Raw genomic sequence first — 19,897 nt, forward strand, 5'->3', positions numbered from 1 at the left:
CGGCCGTTAGCCCCAGGATCTTGTTTCCTCCTCCAGCTCCCAGCTGCACTCACAGCCCCCAGCCTGGAAGCTGGCTCTCCAGCACGGCCTGCCCCAAACCTGTCTGAGGGGAGGGGGGCTGGCAGGCGCTGGGGGGCAGGATCTGGGCCTGGGGGAGCTGGAAAGGGGGTCCCTCAGTCCTGCCCTGCTGCTGTGATGGCACTGGGGTCCAGGCTCTCAGAGGATGCAGCTTGTGGCTGCCCTTGTGCAGGGCTCAGCTCGGCCATGGGTTCAGCGCCTGCCATGCATTTCATGGTCTGGGAAGCTCAGCAGCTTGCAGAGCCATCCCAGGGCCCCCTCCTCGTCACAGCCCCTCTCAGGGCTGCTGGGGGGCTGAACCCAGCCCTGCTGGCATGCTTACAGCCTCCATCCCCGCTCCTGCTCCCCTCTCTGCTAGGATGAGCCCCCCGCTCCGGGCCAGCAAGCGGAGGCAAACAGCCCCCCAGCAGGTGTGAAACCTGCCCGGCTCGGGCAGGGCTGCCCGGGAAGGATCCCAGCTGTCAGCTAATGTGCCAGAACCAATGCATTTCGCACAGCCCTCAATGGGGCATTCACACGCTGGAGGGCAAACTGCCCAGGCTGCCCACAGGGGCTGCCCGGTTCCTGGCCAGGACCAGGGGTGAACACACATGGGTGTGTGAGGAGGGGGCTAAAGTCCCTGGGGGCTGTGCCCAGCTTGCCCCCCTCCTTGCTCCAGGATGGGGTCTCCATGCTGGGGGGCAGGCAGTGCCCCATGCCTGGCATGGTTTGCACAGCTCTTGCTTGCTGGGTGCTGCCCTTTCCCTAGAAAAGGGGGCCCCAGCCAATTTCAAAGGGTGAGGTGGGTTTGTTAATCCTTAATGCCAGGTGGGGGGGGGGGGGGGGGGCACAAGGGGACATGGTAAGCAAGGACCTGACACCCCACTGCCATGACCTCACTTCATTCTCACATAGCGAGCGAGCCGTGGGTGCAGGCAGTGCCTTGTGCCCGCGGGCTCTGCCAGGCACGGGGCAGCCGGGTCCGTGGCAGGGCAGGGAGGCAGCCCAGGGTGTCCCGCAGCCCCACGACAACTGGAGGCGTTTTTTATTGTTTAACATTCCTGGTATTTTCTGTCAGGGCTGAACCAATTGTCCTTAATCCGCCAGGCTCTGCTGGCCAAACAAGTGTGGCTGAGCCACCGGCATCCTGTCCCCACGAACAGGCCCCTTTTGTGAGGGGGATTTAGCGTGTAGCCCAGTAAATCCCACTGGTTTCCTGAGGCAATGTTCCCACACACCACCCCCCCAACGCCACACCACACACCCCCCACACACCCCCCCCCACTGCGTGGCATTGCTCCCCAGCGCGGCCCTGCCCCGAAGGCACCCTGCCTGCCTGCCCCAGCCCTGGGGCCAGGTACCTGCTGCCCAACCAGAACCTGCCCACCCGGGGGCTGCATGTCCCCCCTCCAGCTGGGGTTCCCCCTGCACTTTGCTGGGGCATGTCTGTGGGTCCCTATGGGATGTGGGGTGTCAGCGGGGCGGAGGAGCTTCCCAGCCACCCGCCCTGTGCTGCTGGTCCTGCGCAGGATGCTGTGGCCGTGGGAGAGATGCTGAGTCCTGGGGGAGATGGCTGTGGTCCAGGGGGGTGGGAGGGATGCTGAATCCTGCAGGAGATGCTATATAGCCTTTGGAGGGATGCTGGGTCCTGATGAATATAGCTCTGGTCCTTGGGGGGGATGCTGAATCCTGGAGGAGACACAGCACCCCAGGGGCCAGGACGTTGGCTGGTTCCTCGTTCCAGCTTCGGGATGTGGCTCTCACCCCCACACCCGGAGATGCCTTCACTTAACGACTCTGTTGTGGGGCCGGGAGCTGCTGTTGTCTTTTCTCCCCCAAACAAAGGCGACAGGATTTTATCTCCGGAGAGAATCTGGCTTTTGTGATATGCAGAAAGCCTCTGCCCCCCGGGCAGGGAGGGATGAGGCTGGGGGGGGGGGGGCTGAAAGGCACCTGGCTCCTGCCTCCCCCACCTGGCACTGCCCCTCTGCCTGCTCCTGCCCACCAGACTCCATGTTCCCCACCGGTGCTCAGACAGCGAAGGGGAGCGAAGGCCCCCCACGGGCCAGCGGGCAGGGAAAGGGGGGCCATGGGCACCCACGTGTGGTGCGCCCCATGCTGCTTCCCGGGCACAGGCTGAGGCAGGGGCCTGTCCCCTCCCAGCATCCGGACACCGGCAATTCCTGCATCCCTGGACACGGCACACACAGACGTGCCACACACTACCCCCCCCCCTCCTCCCCCATGTCTGCAGCCCCCCGCCCATGCACAGCCCCTGCACACTCCCCCTCCAGTGCACATACACACAAGCCCACGCGTGCACACTCGCACCACCCTGCGCACACACCCCCACACCCCCCCCCCCGCTCTGCCCACACACCTCAGGCACTCCCCCATGCACAAAAACACACTTCCCCACTCTATGAACGCATCCACCCCCCAGCCATGCGCACACACTATACCCTAAATGGGTGTACTACACCCCCATGCACACGCACACGCACCCCCCCCCGCACACCCCTTCCCACTCACACACATCCCCACGCACATGTACGTGCTCCAGGCAAGCTGGGGGGCCCAGCGAGGGCGGGTGGGGGGCTGCCCCGCTCCAGCCCCCCTCTCTAGTCCGCAGCCCCCTGCGCTCGCCCGCCCGTGGCCGGCAGCAGGCGGGCGACGGGGGAAGCCGGGCTGCGAGCCCCATCTCCTGGCCAGCGGGAGCAGTTCTGCACAGAAACGGGCCCGGCCGGGCGGAGCCCCCCGCCGCACACCCGCACCTTTTCGGCTGGTGACAGTGGCCTTCGCGGCAGGCCAGCCGTGGGACTGTGTTGGAGGGGGTGACAAATTCGATGGGGAAAAACGGGCATGAGAAAGATGGATCCCGGCTCGGCTCTCCATCCCATCACCCTCACGGGTGGATGGGGCCTGGAGTGGGGCAGGGCAGGGGAACTGAGCTGCAGAGCTGTGTCCTGATGTGGATCCCACTTGTACCCGCTCTGGATGATGGGGACCACCGTGGGAAGGGCACCCCCGGGGCACGGGAGCCTGGTGACCCTGTCTCTACTTTGGGTGGATGGAGGAAAGCCCAGAGAGGGGCTCAGCCTCAATGCCTGGGCCTGGGGCCCTGTACACCCCCCTCAGCGGGGGATGGGGGGGGGCAGCATATCTGCCTGAGAGCTGGGGAACCAGGGAAATCTCCCAGAACAGCTGCAGCACCCAGCTGGGCACCCTGAAACTCGGTCCCTTGGGGACTATCCCCATTCTGCACATGGCTGCTGCGGGGCCAGGTCTCCCCAGCCCAGGGACAGCTCTTCCACACAGGGCAGAGGAGCTCAGCAGCGATGGCTCCTGCCCCCAGCAGTTTGCAGAGGGGGTCCTGTCCCCCACCGACTGCCCTTGCGTGTCCTTGCCCTGCCTGTCCTTGGGGCTGCCTCCCCAAGGTTTTTGGGGGGCCATGGGAGCAGCAGGGCAGGCGGGCTGTGAAGTGGGGGAACTGGGAAGCCGAGATCACCCCAGCACAGGGAGCGGACCCCCCCGCGCCGGGCACACCGGCCCGGCTAGAAAAAAACCCACGGGCTGCCTCTGCAGGTAGCTGCGGGCAGCCCTGCCTGCCTGTGAGCGCCGAGCTGCGGGCTCCGTGCTCCGGGCTGAGCCCCGCTGCCTGCCCCGGCTCCCCGCCGCTCCAGCCCCGCCGCTTTCAGGCCCCGCAAGACGCTTCCTGGGGGAAAGGGGCCCCCGGCAAACCCTCCGGGCAGGATGCTCTCCTCTCCTCCTCTGCTTCCTTCCTCTCCCCCGGCCGGGCCAGCCCTCCCCCCTGCCCTCCGCAGCTCCTTAACCCTTTCGCCCACGCTCCCGGCCATGCGCCAGCCCCACGGCCACGGCTCCCGCCCGCGCGTCCCCGGCCCCTTTGTGCTGCTCCTCCGGGCCGCGCTCCCCACGGCCCCCCCACGGCCCCTCCGCCATCCTCCCGCGCCCCCCGCAGCGCCTAAGTGTCTGCCGGGGGGTTGGAGAGCTGCGGCCGGGGCCGCTTCGCAGTGAGCCCAGCTTGCCCACGGCCCCCGTGGGACCCTCGTGGGACACAGCTCATTCCGCGCTGGGATCTGGGGCTTTCCGCCAGCTGGCCGTGACACCCCCCACCCCCACCCCCCCCCCCATCTCCCCCCGGGGAGAGCGAGCGGGAGTCCCCAGCGCGGGGCCGCGCTCCCTCCTGCATCACTGCGGCGGCGGGGAGCGGCCATGGTGGGAGCCGGGGCTGTGCGTTGGGGGCCGCGCGTCGGGTGACGGGGAGCAGGGGGGGATGCGGATGCTCCCATGGCGGGGGGGACCGTGCCGGGCTGTGAACAGGGACGGGGGCCTCCAGAGGGAGCCCGCAGTGCCGTGAGGCTCCGCAGCGGCCGGCCTGATGAGCTCCGGAGCCCCCGGAATGCTCTGGAAAGCCAGGCTGGGCCAGGGGGCGAGCCTGGCTGCGGGATGGGGGGGGGCTCATAGGCAAACCCCAGCAGCGGGGAGGCCTCCCGGGGAGGCCACCGGCCGCCCGCGCTCCCCGCTGGAGCCCGCAGACAAAGGCCCGTGCGGCGGCGGGAGGGCCAGCCCGTGCTGCCCGCCGTGCTGCACATCCGGGCGGGAGCGCGGCGGCGGCGGCCGGGGTGCCATTTGCCCGCTCCCGTGCCGGAAGAGAGGGGCCGGGGAAGGGCCTTTCCTGCGGGCGCTGGCCGTGGCGCGGGGAGAGGTGACACAGCAGACGGGGAGTGCATCTGAGGGCATCCTGCCACCACCGTCCCGATCCTCCCTACACCAGTACCACACGGCTGAGGGGAGCGGCACCGGGATCACCGCGGTGCCCCACTGGGGGGCTGGGGAGGGGGGGGGGGGGCAGTGGGATGGGGACATGCCTGGGGGTATTGCCACCTGGGCACTGCTAGAGACCCTGCCCACCAGTGTCCCGTGGGGTTGTGCTGTTCCGTGTCCTCATGAGTTGAGGGCTCAGCCTCTGGTGGGTGGCACCCAGGGGGGACGTGGAGCCTGAGCCCAGGCTGGGATGTGCCCTCAGCTCTCCAGCATAAGAGGGGGCAAAGCAGCAGAGTGAGGGCAGCTGGTGATAATCAGGGCCCAGGATGCAGCTCCCCTGCTTGGGGACAGTCCTAAACCTCTCCCCAGGTCAGCCCTTGCTCCCTGGGTCTCAGGGGCCAGGCTATGGGGAGACGTGGGGAGCTCCTGCCCTGTACAGGGCTTTGCCCACCCCCGGGGGGGGGGCTATAAATAAACCATTAGTTTTATTTTGGGAACGTGGTGGAAACGTGCATGGCAGGTTGCTCCAAAGAGAAAGAGGGAAAGTTGGCTGCCAGGCCCTTGCCTGGGTGTGGCTAATGCTGCTGGAGTTGATCCTGAGGAAACGGGCTGTGCCGGATTTATTTCCCTATTTGAGGGGAAGCAGAGGGACCCCCAGCCATGCTGGGTGCCGCCCCATCTCTTCACGGGTACGGAGGATGGCGTGGACACAAGGCCTTGGTGCTGAGTTGTGCAGTACCAGGCGATGCACGGTCCTGGCTTGCATGTGTCGGTTGGTGCGGCGTGTGGTCATGGGGCAAGATGGCCCGAGGCAGGTTGGGCGCCGATGGCCGAGCCCTGGGCTGGGACCTTGGAGGTACAAACATGTCACGAGCAAAACCTCTTACAGCGGTTCTTCCTGCCAAGTCACCCCACCCTCCGTGGGTGTGCTGGAGCAGCGCGAGACTGAACGTGGCAAGCCTCTGCGCAGTGGCAGCACACCGGCGCGGTGACAACGGGTCAGGGACCTCGGTGTGTGGCCCCTCGGGGGCAGATGCTGGGGAGGAACGGTTGCCCCATTGCCAACCGCAGAGAGGGCAGGAGGGAGCGCCAGGGCAGGGCCTCGGGAGAAGCCAGGAGCCCTCAAAAGAGCTGCCAAAATGTGCAGGCAGGGTGTGCGGGGCTGCCTGCACCTCGGATCCCACCACCCTGCTGAAGTGCCAACCTGCAGCCTTCCCCAGGGCAGTGTTTTTGGCGTGGGAAGGCTGTGGGGCAACAAGGGCCAGGGCGGCGGGCGCTGCCTGCCTGAGTGTGCAGAGAGGCTGCAACGGGGCCGTTACCCGGTGGAGGGAAGCGCGGCGGTAGCGCGGCCGGGGGGCTCCGTGCCGGGGATGTGCGGAGGAGGGTGAGGGGGAGAGAAACAAAGGGCGGCAGCGGGTGGAGGGCTGGCGGGGGGGGGGGTACCGGTCTGCTCGGGCAGCGCCGCGCCGAGCCCAGCCGATCCCTGCCGCGGCGGCACCCAGCTCCCCGCCCGGCACCCCGGGGGGGGGCGGCCGGGCCCTGCCCCCCCCCGCGGCCCGGGCAGCACCGCCCCGGTGCCACATCCCCGCGCTGCCCCGGCCGCTGTCCCCCGCCCGGCCGCCCCCGCCCCGTGCCTGCCCAGCCGTTGCCGGTGCGGCGGCGGCGTGGCGCGGCGCCCGGACCCGCGCGGCTGGCGGCGTAGACACCCCCCCCCCCCCCCCCGCACCTCCTCAACCCCTGCCTAGAGGTAGCGACGGAGCCGCCGCCGCCGCCCGCCGAGGTTGGGGGGGGGGGGGGCGGGTGGGTGTGTGGGGATGGCGGGGGGCCGGTGGCGGCCCGGCCCGGAGGAGCGGGCGGGCGCGGGGCCGGCTGCGCGCCGCTCGGTGGCGGGAGGGCGGGCGGGAGCGCGGCGTTCGCTGTCCGGGAGCGGCGGAGCCCGGCGAGGACAGCCAGGCCGCGGGCAGCCGGGCGCCGCTCCCGCGGCGGGCGAGGCTCGGCGAGGCGAGGCACGGCACGGCACGGCACGGCACGGCGGGCCGCGCGGAAGGCGACGGCCCGGCCCTCCGGTGCGCGGGATGGGTGGAGAGGGGAGCGCGGCCGGGACGCCGGGCCCGGCCCGCGGGGAGCGGCGGACAATGGCAGGGGGTAACCCGTAACCCCGGCGGCGGCCCGCGGCCCCCGCTCCGCTGGCTGCACGCTGGAACCAGGGCCGGGCGCGACGCCGATGCAGGAGCCGCCGCCCGCCGGGTGCCCCGCCGGGGCGCAGGACCGGGCCGACTCCATTTTGTTGGCGTCCGCTCCGCCGCCGCTCGCAGGCCCGCGGCCTGCCCGTCGGCCCCGGGGCCGGCCGGGCGGAGGGGAGCGGCGAGTGGCGAGGGAGAGGGCGGTGGCCGGCCGGTGCGCCGAGGCCCGCAGGTGAGGTGCAGCCGGGCCGCCCCGTCCCTCCCCGTCCCGGCGGGGACGACCCGGTGCCACCCCCCCCCCCCAGCCGCCACCGCCGCCGCCGCCTAAGATGGAGGTGGGGGCGCCGGGCCGGGCCGGGCCGCCATGTGCGCGGGGTCGGGCCGGGGAGCGGGGGCGCGCCGGGGGGGGGCAGCACTGAGCGCCCCCCCCCCTTCCCCCCCGCGGGACGGGCGGCGGGGCGGGGGGGGCGCCCGCCGAAGCGGGGTGGGGGGGGGGCCGCGGGCGCGCGCTGATTGGCGGCCGCCGAACCCCAAGAGCGGTGGCGCGGATGGGGGGGGCTGGGGCGCGCGCGCAGGCGCGGGGCGCGCGCCGGCGGGATGGCGGCGTCGGGCGCGCGCATGCGGGGGAGGGGGGAGGAGGAGGAGGAGGAGGAGGAGGAGGAGGAGGGAGGTGGCGGAGCGGCAGCGCTGGCGGGGCCTGGCCCGGCCGGGTCGGCGCGTCTCCCTCTCGGCCCGCACCGGGGGCAGGCGGCGAGCCGGCCGCAGTGGCCGCAGGTGAGCGGCGCCCCGCGGGACGGCGGCGGCGCAGCGGTGCGAGGCGGAGCGGTGCGGGGCCGGGCGGCGGGCCGCGGCCTGGGCCTAGCGCGGCGGCGGCGGACTCGCGCGGGGCCGGCGGAGCGGAGCGGGGGCCCCCCGGGCGCGGCTGCCATTTTGCGGCGGCGGCCGGGCTGACCCCATTGTGCTGTGCCCGCAGGTGGATGCCCGCGGCCCGGCATGGAGCAGGCCTGCGAAGTGAGCCGCCGCAGCTGCCTCGTCCCCTTCGGCACCTCGCTGGCGGCCGCCGAGGCCAAGGGCGGCCCCTTCGGCGAGGGCCGCGGCTCCGACCCGCCCGCCATGCAGCTGGCCGCCGCCAAGCCCGTCTACGGCCAAGACCCCTCGTCCTGCTACATCCCGCTGCGCCGGCTGCAGGACCTGGCCTCCATGATCAACGCCGAGTACCTCGGCGGCGCCGCCGACGGCGCTGAGGCCTTGCCCGACCCCGGCTCGCCGCCCCCCCGCCTCCCCGCGGCTCAGGACCCGGCGGCCGACGCGCCCCGCGGGGCCCTGGCCTTCCCCCTGCTCCTGCGGGACGACGGAGTGGAGGAGGAGGAGGAGGAGGAGGAGGAGGAGGAGGAGGAGGAGGAGGAGGGAGCCGAAACGCCGGAGGAGGAGGAGGAGGAGGACGACGACGAGGAGGAGCAGGAGGAGGAGGAGGAGGAGGCGGCGGCAGCCGAGCCGGGCTCTCGGAGCCGCGGCCGCCCCGGGCCGCAGCAGGGCCCTGCCAGCCCGCCGCCGCCCCGCTTGCAGCCGGCCGAGCCGGTGCCGGACGGCGACCCCGGGGAGAAGCCGGAGCCTTCCGCCACCGCCGGGGCGGCGGCCCTGCAGCTCGTAAGCGCCGCCGGGGCGGGGAGGTGGGATGGGGGGGGGGGGGGGAGCGCCGGGCGGGGGGCCGCGGCCGCTGCCATTTTGCGGCGGAGGCCGGCTGCGAGGCACGATGCGGCGGGGCCGGGCCGGGCGCCCTCGCAGCCGGCACCCTCGAGGGCGGGCAGCCATCTTGCCGAGGGGACCCCGCCGGGGCGCGGGGGGAGGCCGCCGGCCGCCGCCGGGACCCGCTCGGGGCTGCCGCGCCGGGGACCGCCGGCCAGCGCGGGCTGTCACCGGGCTCCGCCGCGCACCTGTGCCCCGGCGGGGCCACCCGCGCTCCCCCCGCGGCCTTTTCCCCCCCCCTCAGGAGTAAGAGGCACCGATCCTCTGTCTGAGGACAGCCGATCGCTGCCAAGTTTGGTGGAGTTCTTCCTCTATGTTTTGGGGTTTTTTCTTCACTCTTTTTGTGGGCGGTCTGGAGATAACCAGTGCAGGAGAAGAGCTTTCCCCTCCCCGGCCTGCTCCAGCTCTGTTGCTGTCAGACGGCTCTCTTTGTCTGGCCTGGCTTTGAGGTAGCCAAGCTGTGAGACTTTGGCAATGGCCAGGGAGGGGCTGTGTCATGGCCTCTGACAGACCTCAGGGGCAGGAAACCTTGCCTCTGATTCAGGCTAACTTTTTTTCTTTCTAATTTATCTCTACACTCCCAAATTCTTTTAGTTTGTTTTCCAGTATGCTTAATAAGAAGCAAAACTGACTGAACTTTTAGAGTTCTGAAAAGAGTTAGGTGCGCTCAACTTTTTTGTATAATGTGCTTTTGAATGCAAGTATAGTTTTTGGATGGTTTTCAGCATGACTTTTTATTTCCAGATATGTACGTATATTTTCTAAAGTATTTTTTTTTCTGTGTTTCTTAAATATGCTTTTGCGAACTTCAGGTTCCTTACTGGAGGATACTCGGGGTTTTAAGTATTACTCGATGTAGGGTGTGAAAATTAACTCTTGACAGCACTGACACTGAAAACATATTGCTCTCTTTAATTTCAGTAGATCTGCTGATGCCAGACAGATGCTACTGGTGCATGCAGCACTTGGGGAGAAATACTTGCTTTCACCTGTGTTCATTTGGGAACATTCAGTGTTCCTGCTCTTTGCTCTGGGAGCTGGGGGAGCATTTGTCACAGAGTGCCCATGGAAGGGGCAATGTCAGGAAGATGCTGACAGCAGCTTAATTTGTTTGTGGCGTGGTTAGGCTCCGCTCTGGGTCATGGATCTTCTTGACTGTTCCTTGGGAAGAATCCATCTCCTTGTGGAGTGTCAGTCTTTAGTCTTTGGGGGTAAGAGGCTGCTGTTGGTCTGAGGTTTGTTCGTATACTTAGCTTTGTTTTGCAGAGCAAAGCAGCGATCTCTCAGCAGACATGTGCTCAGTGATGCGGTTGTGGGAGGGTCTCACTTTGTAAACAGAAGCTAGCAGAGGTACTTTCACAACACTTGCCTTTGCTATCAGTGGCTTTGCAACATGCTCCACAGAACTGCAGCTTGTACGGTGACAAAACTGTCTTAGTGATTGAGCCTGTAATTTGAATATGCAACGAGGGGTTGACTTTTCACTAAAGCTGCCTTCCTGTCTGCTGTAGTATGACATTAGCCTTGTTGAATTGTTCTGGTGACTGAAAAAGCATAGCTGCATTCAGAAAAAAGATACAAAGAAAAGCGTTTTTTAGACAGCCTGGCATCCTTCTCTCCTTTAGTAAGTAAGTGTGGGTTGTCAGAGTGGTCCTTCATTTTAGCCCTGCTGCTTGTGGGATGGGAGGAGAGAGGGATTTTTCTCTGTGCCAAGTTACCAATGAGACAGTTAAAATATTTTAATTGTTGAACATGGCATAGTAGCTAGAAATAATCAGGCTTGCTCCTCAGATCATGTGTTCAAGTAGGCGTTTAGTTCTGGTCTCATTTGTATTTGGGTAACTGTAATCAACTTTTTTTGAGAGCCTGATAAAACGTTAAATAAACAAATAAACAAAAAACCAAAATAACATCCACAAAACTCCCAGGAGCTCTGCATTGCTATTTTTAGAGTGGCTTGTCATAGATGTGCTACTCTTTCAGATAATTACCTTTACCCAGCCTGATGATGGGGCTCCTCCACCTTACAGTGAGACTTTCGCAGAGCTTTTATTCTTGAAGCTCACTGCTTTGCATATGCCCATTGCTGCTTAAACTTCCTGTTTTGCCAAGAGGAAAGTGTGCAGTATCTGGGACCTCTGTGTCTGCCTTTTGCAAGTTTTGAATTTTTCACTTTGAAAAGGCTTAACTTCCAAAATGGCAAGAGTGCTTCCAGCAGAAGGGCCAGCATTTGGTTTAGTCTTTAGTGGGATGCAAAGTCCAGCATTTAAGTAATGCCTCTGGGTAGGAGAGATGGTGGCAGGTATTGTTTTGCATGGGGATTTGTTAATAGCCCTGGCATCTGTTGCACTCGAACATTGCCCCAAACAGAGAAGTTATTCAAGTAGCATTCATTTGTAAAGAGGGATGTGCATATTCTGAAGTGATTTTAAGTGTCAAGTTAATCTTGGCTAAAGTTGAAGCTCTCCATGCTCCCAGCAGCTACTTAAAAATTTCATGTTGGAAAGAAATTGTGACAGTGGTTTTTGGGTCTTTTTTCTGCTCTAGAAGTGACGATACAGTGGCTGCTGGCAACTGCTGCTTACTTTGATGTGCACATGGTGGATTGTAATTTAAATGGGTGGTCGTTTTTAAATTTCTCTGTTCTTTACCATCTTGACATAAGCTTGTCTTTAGCGTTTTCCTGGCTTTTGCAAGTTGTAGTGGTCCTGGACAGCATTATGTGGAGTTGGAGGGAGAATTGGGCCAGACTCTAGCTCTGGGGAGGGTGGGTGCAGCCACGTAAGGTTCGAGTGCTGTGGGTCTTTCTTGAAGTTAGTTGTTGAGGAATTGGAGCAGGTGGACTTGTTTCTGATGGAGCTTTTGTGCCATAGTTGTGCTTTTTTATGTAATTTTTGGTGCCATATTAGTTGGCTTTCTCTTTGCCAGTTTGTTGGTTTTGAATTGCTACCGACAAAGTATGCTACGAGTCATTTGGTTTGCAAAGTTGAGCACTGGGAAGCAGAGAGTTCTTAGATTCAAGTACATCTGTGCCGCTCTTGGTACATGTATGATATGCAGTGTACGATTCTGGGTTACACATTCACAAGCTGTTTTTTCCATGGGAGCCTGATGACTTCAGGCTGCAGGATGTGCAAAGCTTGCGTGAGGCACTTGCTCAATGTTCCTTTTAATTCTTCTCATACTATTTCCTTGTTGTCCAGCTCCACGCTGTAGGAGTGATGTTCGGGTAATGGCAGTGAGGAAATGAGGTACAGGAAAATCTAGAGCCAGATCTTTCATCACTAAGGGTGGCTGCTTCCAGTGGCTGGATTGTAAGGAATGAGTAGGGCTTCTGCAAGGTTTTTGCTTTACCAGAACCACTCCACATGCAATATGTTAAAAGTATGGAAGGCCAGCAAAGTCCTCTCTTTAAGCCTAGAGTTAATCCATGATGAACTTCAGAGTTCTGTTGCAACCTGCAGCTGTAGGAGAGTACTCTCATTACAGAGCATTTGTGTCTCTGTGTGAGAGTTACTCTGGTTCTTCTATTAACTGACATGTCTAGTGCCATTTCTCTCTTAGCTAAAAATAAAATAAAGGAACCACTGCCACGTGATACTTGCTACTCCTGTAAACATTTCTGAAAGAATCCTCTTACTGCAGACTGTTGATTTGAGGTGTAACTAACTACTGGTAACATTATATCCCTGAGATACAATAGGCATGGCAGTGGTTTGTTTGAGCAGGGAACATAAATTTCCTTGGTCAGTTGACATCTTACCAGCGGGGAGATTAATTCTGTTTGGCTGTCTGTGCTTCCTGCAGGCACAGTCTCCCTTTACGTGCATCTGGTAAGAACAGGCTCTTGGTGTACTGCTGTCCCTGTACGTCTGATCTTGCACACACCCCTCTTTGCCGCTAAGGTTTATGCTTTTTGGAAGACCTTATTTTTTCTCAGAAAAGAGCACATAGCTGGATCTCACCTGGCCATGCAGTCTGCTGGCATCCACTGGGCCCCTGTACTGAAGTGCATTCATGTCTTGAATAGCTCTAAACTTACTAGCAGCGGACTTCAACCGTGGTGGGCATTCAGCAGAATGGGTGTTTCCGTGGTTAGGGCACTGTCCTGGGCTGGGATACTGCTCAACCATAACTTTTCACGGTCCTTAGTGACTTCAGTGCGTTCATGATGAGGTGGCGCTGCATTGCCTCTTCGTGGTGGTGGTGTGAATGCGTGGGTGTTAAAGATGGTGCCGCAGCAGGACAGTGTACCCTGGGTGTGAGGAGCAGCTCGCTTTGAGTGACAGCAGTTTTTTGAACAGTCTGTAGGATCTAGAGCTTCTGCACAGCAGGCTGGGTCCTGGAAGTATTTATTCTAGCATTTGGCAGTGATTGCTCTTATTCTCCTTGGTTTCATTTGTGTTTGTTCTCTAATCTGTTGCTGATTAGGTGCAAAATACCTGTTTGTGTACATGATGTTACAGAAAACATTGTAGTTTTTCTAGTAGATATGGATGTTCTGGCTACCCCTCTTAGGATGTGAAATGTGCATGACCAATGTCTTAGCAGTTTAAAGCTCTCTGAAGCTGAATGTGTGTGCAGATAGAAAAATGAGGTATTTTCTTGCAGATTGGACAGTCTCGAAGGTGAAGTTTGGCAGAATGTAGTTGCAGAAACCTCTATGTTGTTTCTGCTTTCTATATTTAAAACTTATTTTTAAAGCTTGGGTAAGAGAGACTTTGTTCAAGCAATGGCCTGGTTAACACACTGTCCGCAGTCATAAATACTTCAAATTTGTAGTGAAGGTTGTTGCCAGAGGAGTGTAGACGGTCACTCAGCTATTCAGCAGTGAAGTTCTGCTCTGTACAGTGTAGCATACTTAGCACATCACCTGCTACTTTTACAGGAAAAAATGGCCGACAGCAGCAACAAAACTGACTTCTATAGGATGCATGCTGCCTCTCAAGGCCTGCTACCTCTGCTAACCATCTTTGTATTTACTTGCTGGCGATTTCATTTGGAAAAGTGCATCTCCCAGAACTTGAACCTTTTTTTTCCTAACAAATATTACTTTGTTGAGGGTACAATCGTTCTAGTTCTGCTGTTACAGCTTCTTCTAAGCCCTTGCTAAAATCAATGGTAGTGGCTCAGTTTGATGCTGTAGCAGTAATGTTTGACTTCAGGACCACGTATTTCTGCTTTGCATGAAGTTGTGGATTTGCTGATTGCCTCTTGCAGTATAGCAGCATCTCGTTGCACTTCCTAGTACGCCGTTCCCATAAGTGAGGTCAAACTGTGCTATGTAACAATTATTAGTTTGGTTTTTTTTTTTTCTTTCCCATGTTAACTGAACAAATATGTAGCTTACTGAAGAGATGTCAACTCCAAATATGATTAACAAGCTATTTGAGCCCCAAGAAAAAAAAAAGTAGTATTTTCTTAGTTATAATTGAGACAGTATTTCTTAAAAAGACATTCTTAATTAAAAAATCAGTATTATGGGTGATGATCAACTTTCAGTCTAGTTGCTTAGAATGTACTTCTGTTTTTCTTGCCTGTGACTGACAGCTTCTTGTATATAGTAATTTTGATTGTTTTTTCAGTTATTTGCTCTGGCATTTAGAAGGGCACAGGGAATAGAAACACCTGGAGAAAGAAACTCAATCCTAGCAGAGGGGAACTTGTCCTTGGAGTTTAAATATTTTTTTTTTTTTTTAAATCAAGTTAATGCCATTTTTAATACCAGAAAAATATGACCTATGTTTTGTTCTGTCTGCACAAAGCCATCTGTGCTGTGCAATGCAGTCTTCACTCTGTAAAATGGGAGTGAAATCCTTTATGGTGGTTAAGGCATTGCCAGGATTTCCAAGTTAATGGGTGGAAAAGGTCTGTAAGAGAGTCTGCTTTGAATTAGAGCAGCAGTTTTCAACCTCTGTTGATTTGTGGACCCCTAAACACTTCCCAGGTGCAGACTCTTGTCTAGTGAATTTAGACCTATCAACAATAGCCTTGCTTGCTTTCATATAATTTCATGGCATCAGAGTATTTTTCTGCGGCTGTGAGTTTGCAGACTGCTGAGTTACAGAACACGTTGCAAATGTTAGTTGCAGTGTCTGACCAGTGTGAATTTTGTGTTGAGTCAAATGTAATGTTGCATTTGTACAGCTGCTGGAGCAGGCGGGGGTACCCTGTCCCCTGCCTGCCTGTCTGCTGTCATGTGTTAAGAGAATGCTTGATAAAAGTTGCAGTTTGCTGAAATAGTTACTGGTAGTTTAAATGTTAGTAGTTAATAGTTACTGGTAGTTTAAATGTTCGGGTGTGTTGCCGTGAATGTGGTGTTACCGGTTAAGGTCAAGCTGGAGTTGAAAACTGCAAGGGTGGTGACATCAAAGAATGACTTGACTAATGCAGAGGGTTTAGGGCTCTTTGGTGTGCTGTGGGACAGGACTGTGACTGGTCACCGGTGCTATTGTGCCACTGCTCTGGGGAGGGCTGCAAGGAGCAATTCATGGTTTAGCCTGCAGGGAGGTCAGAGTTGGCCACAAGTAGCATGTTCTGTGATCTTTAGGTTTGGAGATGCTTGAGGGTAGTCCTTGCAGGTGTGCCAGGGGATTGTAGGGGCCTCCTTGCTAAGCTTGTAAGGTTTGCTGGTGGTGTAGGCACAGAGTGCCAGCAGGAGTATTACTGAGGGCACGTGCAGGGCATAGGTGTATGTGTGTGGGCTCCCTCAGGAGCATCTCATGCTCCTCCCAGCAGGTTGCTGCAGCAAAGGAGCTGAATGGTGGCACAAGAGTTTGGCATGCCTGCAGAGCTGTGGTGCTGTGCAGAGGCAGACTGGAAGATGGAGAATTGGGTGTCCCACTAGTTTAGTCCTGGGTAGAAGCACAGGCTGATGTGAGCGGGCACTTCTGACTCCTGTGTCCAGGAGAGGGGGAGATGCTGCTTTGTGTCAGAGGCAGAGACTGACACCCCTGGCAGGTGCCAGCTGAAGTTCTTGAAAAATTAGAAATCTCATTTCAGTGTGACTACTCCCAGTAGCTTTGTAGCAGTGATTAAATGTGCAACAGAGATAAAGATGGACTTCATGTGTCCAAAAGAATTGTTGAAGCCAGCAGGAATTTCAGCAGTGTGCTTTTCCTCTATTGAAGGATGGAAAAGCACTCGTTAAAATTGATATGCTGATTTAAGATTGCATCAGGATTTATCTCACCCAGGTCTTTGGAAGAATGGCAAGAAGAAATTGGGAGAAAAGTCCTTGTGTGTCATCTCTTTTTCCTCCTAGCGCTTGTGAAGGCAGGCTGGTCCTTGCCACGCACCCTCAATTCTGTCTCTACCGCAGCCAGAGCAGCAGGTTTGTACCAAGTTGACCCACCCAGCTTGTTGCCTGGTTTAGTTGTAGCCTCAGCAGTGATGGAGCTGCATGGTACACAAATGGATGGCTTGTCCATCAGCCAGCGGCATCTGCCTGCTGCTTCTTTGGGACTGAGTTGCTGCTGTGGCTGTGTGTGAAGCAGCAGGTCTGCAGGTGGAAGGGGCACGGCTTGTGATGTGCATGGCATCGGGAAGGGGGCAAGTGCTTCGGCAGTACTGGCTGAACCACAAAGGACAACACGGCTCCAGACCTGGAGGCTCTTCCATGTCCTTCTCCATCCTCTTCCTCGTGGGGTGCAGGTGGGTGGAGTGCTGGGGTAGGGAGCAGCAGGTAGTAGGATTGCCAAGCAGAGCTCTGTGTGTGTGAGTTCTTGGTAGGGAACTTGTTCTGTGGGTTGCACATGACATTGGACAGCTGTGAATGCTGCTAGAGATGGCACATTCAGACTGCTGTGGTCTTCAGGTAAAAAAAAAAAAGGTTTTATAGGTAGTAAAATATCAGTGTAACTTGTATTAACTTTCGGACACTCATCATAACTGATGCACTGGGGACTCATTTTTTCATTTTCAGACATGCAGAATTTGACTTGTGTGTGAGAATCCAGAAGTGTTGAGTTGGATAGAGAAATCCAACACAGTGTTGCATAGTAGCCAAATGATGGGGGTGCCTTTTGGTTTGGTCTTTCTTAGGAAAAAGCTAACAGAGAATTTCTTGCACAGTAGTATCTCAGCACACTGGAAACCTCCAGCTTTTTTCAGCCGCTGTAGGGCCTCCAGTGCTGAGTGTGCAGTGAGGCTCTTGCCCTGAGCCTTGCTTTAAGCTTTCATGTTCCTCTTTTGGAGGAGTATATTCATAACTTTCCCTCCCACTGTTCATGGAAAGATAAAAACCTGCCTGTTGCCTAATGCCAGAAGGGCGAGGAGCAAGGTGGTTATCTCCCTTTTAATAGTTTCTCCACTTGCCCTGATGTTACTTTGCTGTTTGGTTTTCCCAAGCACCTGTTCAGACCTAATGTGGCAACTGCCCACAGGTTTCTAAATAGCAGCAGTGAAACAAGTCAGATTCCTCTTAATTTTAGTTGGCTGTCCTCTCACAGTATGTGTGTGAATATGTTTAGGAAGCTGGATTTGCAACATAAAGGTTAGGAAGTCTCTCAGAAGCATGAGTTTGCAGTGCTTGATGACTGAAGCGTGAAGCTTCCTCAGGGCATAGCTGTAAGTGCAGATATCAAGAAATAAATAACCACAAGATAAGTTTATTGCACTGCTAGTGTTCAAAAATTCTGATTTTTATTTTTAGTATTGATTGAGCAAAACCAATTGAAACTTTAAATGCAAATTAAAACTTAATTTTATGTGAACAGAACAGTTATAATTTTTGTTGATGTTGCTTTGGAAAAATGGTTCATGGTTCAGTTGTGTAGGGGGGATTTGCATGCAGAATACATCCTTGTTTTGAGGAGGTTATGGTCTCGTGTAAGTGGCATCTTTGCATTTGGGCTAACAAAGTGGGAGATTGTACCGCCTCCTCCTGTGAGTGAATCATAATTTCTGCAGAAGACTAAATTTTCAAGCCCTGGTTAAATGTTTGTGGCTTTTAAAGAAGTCCATGGAATTAAAAAAAGCCCAAACAAACCAAAACAACCAACAAGCAAGTGTTAGTAGTTACACATTTAATTCAATGCAAGCTCCCAGTTTTTAGCTGTTCAGGTTCTAATTCAGTATTCACTCTTCGCACTGCATGTACATGTTGTTCTCTAGTACTGCTTCATTCTGGTTACAGCTTAAGCTGCAATGGATACAGTCTATGTATATAAATTAGAATAGCAAAGTTTCATTTTGCACAGTTTGAATCTGTTTTTCACTTCATGGATTTAAAAACTTTATTTCTGAAAATGAATGTTGCGTTTGCCAGATGTCTTGCTTGTCAATTTGTTTGATATATAAAGGAGCACAAAAGTAAGGCTGAAAAGGGGACAGGTCTAATGACCTGGTTTGTTTGGGTTTTTTGCTAGGTCTCTGACATAAGATATTTGTTGAAATTTGTTCTTTGTGACACTTAGCAAAGTTCTGGTAATGCCTGCAGTTTCTCTGTTGCTTGAAACAGTTCTGATTGAAGGAATCAGATTTAAGGGGAACTTGGCTTATAATTTAAAATGTATGCAGATAAGCAAGTGTGAGAGTTTTTCCACTGTTTCAGGCTCCTGGTAGTGGTTTGAAAGCTTCTGTATGTGTGTCTGGATTTCTCTCCACTGGGGATCTGGGTGAGATCGTAGCCCTTCTCTCCCACTTCCTTCTCCTGCCTTCCTCAGACCTTGCGATCAGGCGCATTTCTGGATGCTGAAGCACCAAAGTTTTCTATTGCACTGCTGTTCTAGACAATCCATAAGGAAAATAATCTCCATAAAGGAAGTGAAACAAGGATGCTGTTAACCAGTTATCTTGGTGCCTGAGGATTGGTGTTCTCCCATCAGTATGTTCTTTATTTAAAATCCATACGTTTATAACTCCAGAACTTGATAGAAATGCTTCAGGATATATGAGTTACCCAGTGTAGTGCAGTCACCTCTTTATTTTAACCTTTCACAGTAGTTCATACATCCATAGCACACTTGCTGTCTTAGCCTGGAAAAGGGTACTAAAAACTAGCCAAAGACAACAAATACCCACAAGCATGTAGATAACAAAAGTTTGGCTTGTATCATAATCTCTACTGTATTTTTTGCTAGTGAATATTTAATTAGTGAGTATTTAACACTTCTGTGTGATAATGGTCCCAGATAAGAGGTAGTATACTTTTTCAGACACAGATGTAGGTCAGATGCCTGTTTGCTTTTCACTGCAGTGCTGAAGCTGAAGGAAATCTGGAGCGGTGGGGCGACAAAGAGCATGTCCCCTGGTCTCCAGCAGTGCAGACTGCTTGTCGGTTTCCAGCAGGTTTCTCTGACTTCTGTCCTTGACTTGAAGCTTGCCATAGTTAAGTGCCAGTGTGATGATTATTCTGGTGAGGGTGGTGATGGTTTCAGCAGATACTACACACAGGTGTTGTGGTTTGGGTGGTTGTTGTTTTGTTTGGGTTTGTTTTGTTTTTTTTTTTTTTTTTTTTTTTTTACATATGTACTCCAGTTGGGCTTACCACTTTCCCTGTGCAGGGATTTATTCCTGTAAATTTTCCCACAGCGGAGTGCAGAGGGCTCCTGCTCTGCCTGTGCAAGTGCAGGTTCAGCATTGCAGCCTCTCTCTGTAAAGGATTAAAGCCCATATGCTTGGTAATGCTACTTTGTACAAAGGAAACTTTGACTGATGACCTCTTTTTTCTTATCTTCAAATGCTTCTTAAACTATGAAGTAGATAGAATTTATTTTTCTATTTTATATTTTTACAACCATTTTGGTTTTGATTTCAGAAAAGCTTCTTTAAAACAAGAATCTTTGCTAATGAGAGTTTATTTTTTGCTTTCATCACAAGCAGTTATTAATTTCAGTTGTTGACTTTGCTTCAGTGTTGTTCTTGATCTCATCTCCTTTCTATCTTTCCATGAAACATTCACAAGTGAAGTTTATTTCCCAATATCTGTTTTCTTTCTTTCTGTCTGTATTCATTCATTTCTCAGTGCATGAGAGTTAGATCTGAGTGAAATGAACTGTGAATCACTTAGACTTCTTTCCACCCTCCCATCCTTAAGAGCAGGATGGTGGTAGGACTTGTGCTTTTAATTATCTCTGTCAGCAGTGGTCACTGTATGAGAGTTGCAGCCATCGCTGCTTCATTTC

At 56.0% G+C, this 19,897-nt stretch overlaps 1 protein-coding gene across 7 annotated transcripts in view; it reads left to right on the forward strand.

Annotated features, from left to right (window-relative positions):
* Positions 1-6,572: 6,572 nt before the first annotated feature.
* NSD1 (nuclear receptor binding SET domain protein 1) overlaps positions 6,573-19,897 on the forward strand; it is a 65,989-nt gene continuing 52,664 nt past the window's right edge. For 3 of the 7 annotated variants that reach the window (XM_042790266.1, XM_042790271.1, XM_042790272.1), the window contains exons 1-2: positions 7,699-7,799; positions 7,999-8,672. In XM_042790266.1, the coding sequence (XP_042646200.1) occupies positions 8,019-8,672 (654 nt within the window). In that variant the 5' untranslated portion in view covers positions 7,699-7,799; positions 7,999-8,018. Of the gene's footprint in view, positions 6,623-6,790; positions 6,909-6,943; positions 7,258-7,698; positions 7,800-7,998; positions 8,673-19,897 lie in introns of those variants that run through there. The other 4 variants (XM_042790270.1, XM_042790268.1, XM_042790269.1 and 1 more) reach the window with 4 other exon arrangements.

This window comes from Tyto alba, unplaced genomic scaffold (genome assembly GCF_018691265.1).
Source record: "Tyto alba isolate M040663 unplaced genomic scaffold, T.alba_DEE_v4.0 Super-Scaffold_17, whole genome shotgun sequence".
NCBI classification, from domain to species: Eukaryota; Metazoa; Chordata; class Aves; order Strigiformes; family Tytonidae; genus Tyto; species Tyto alba.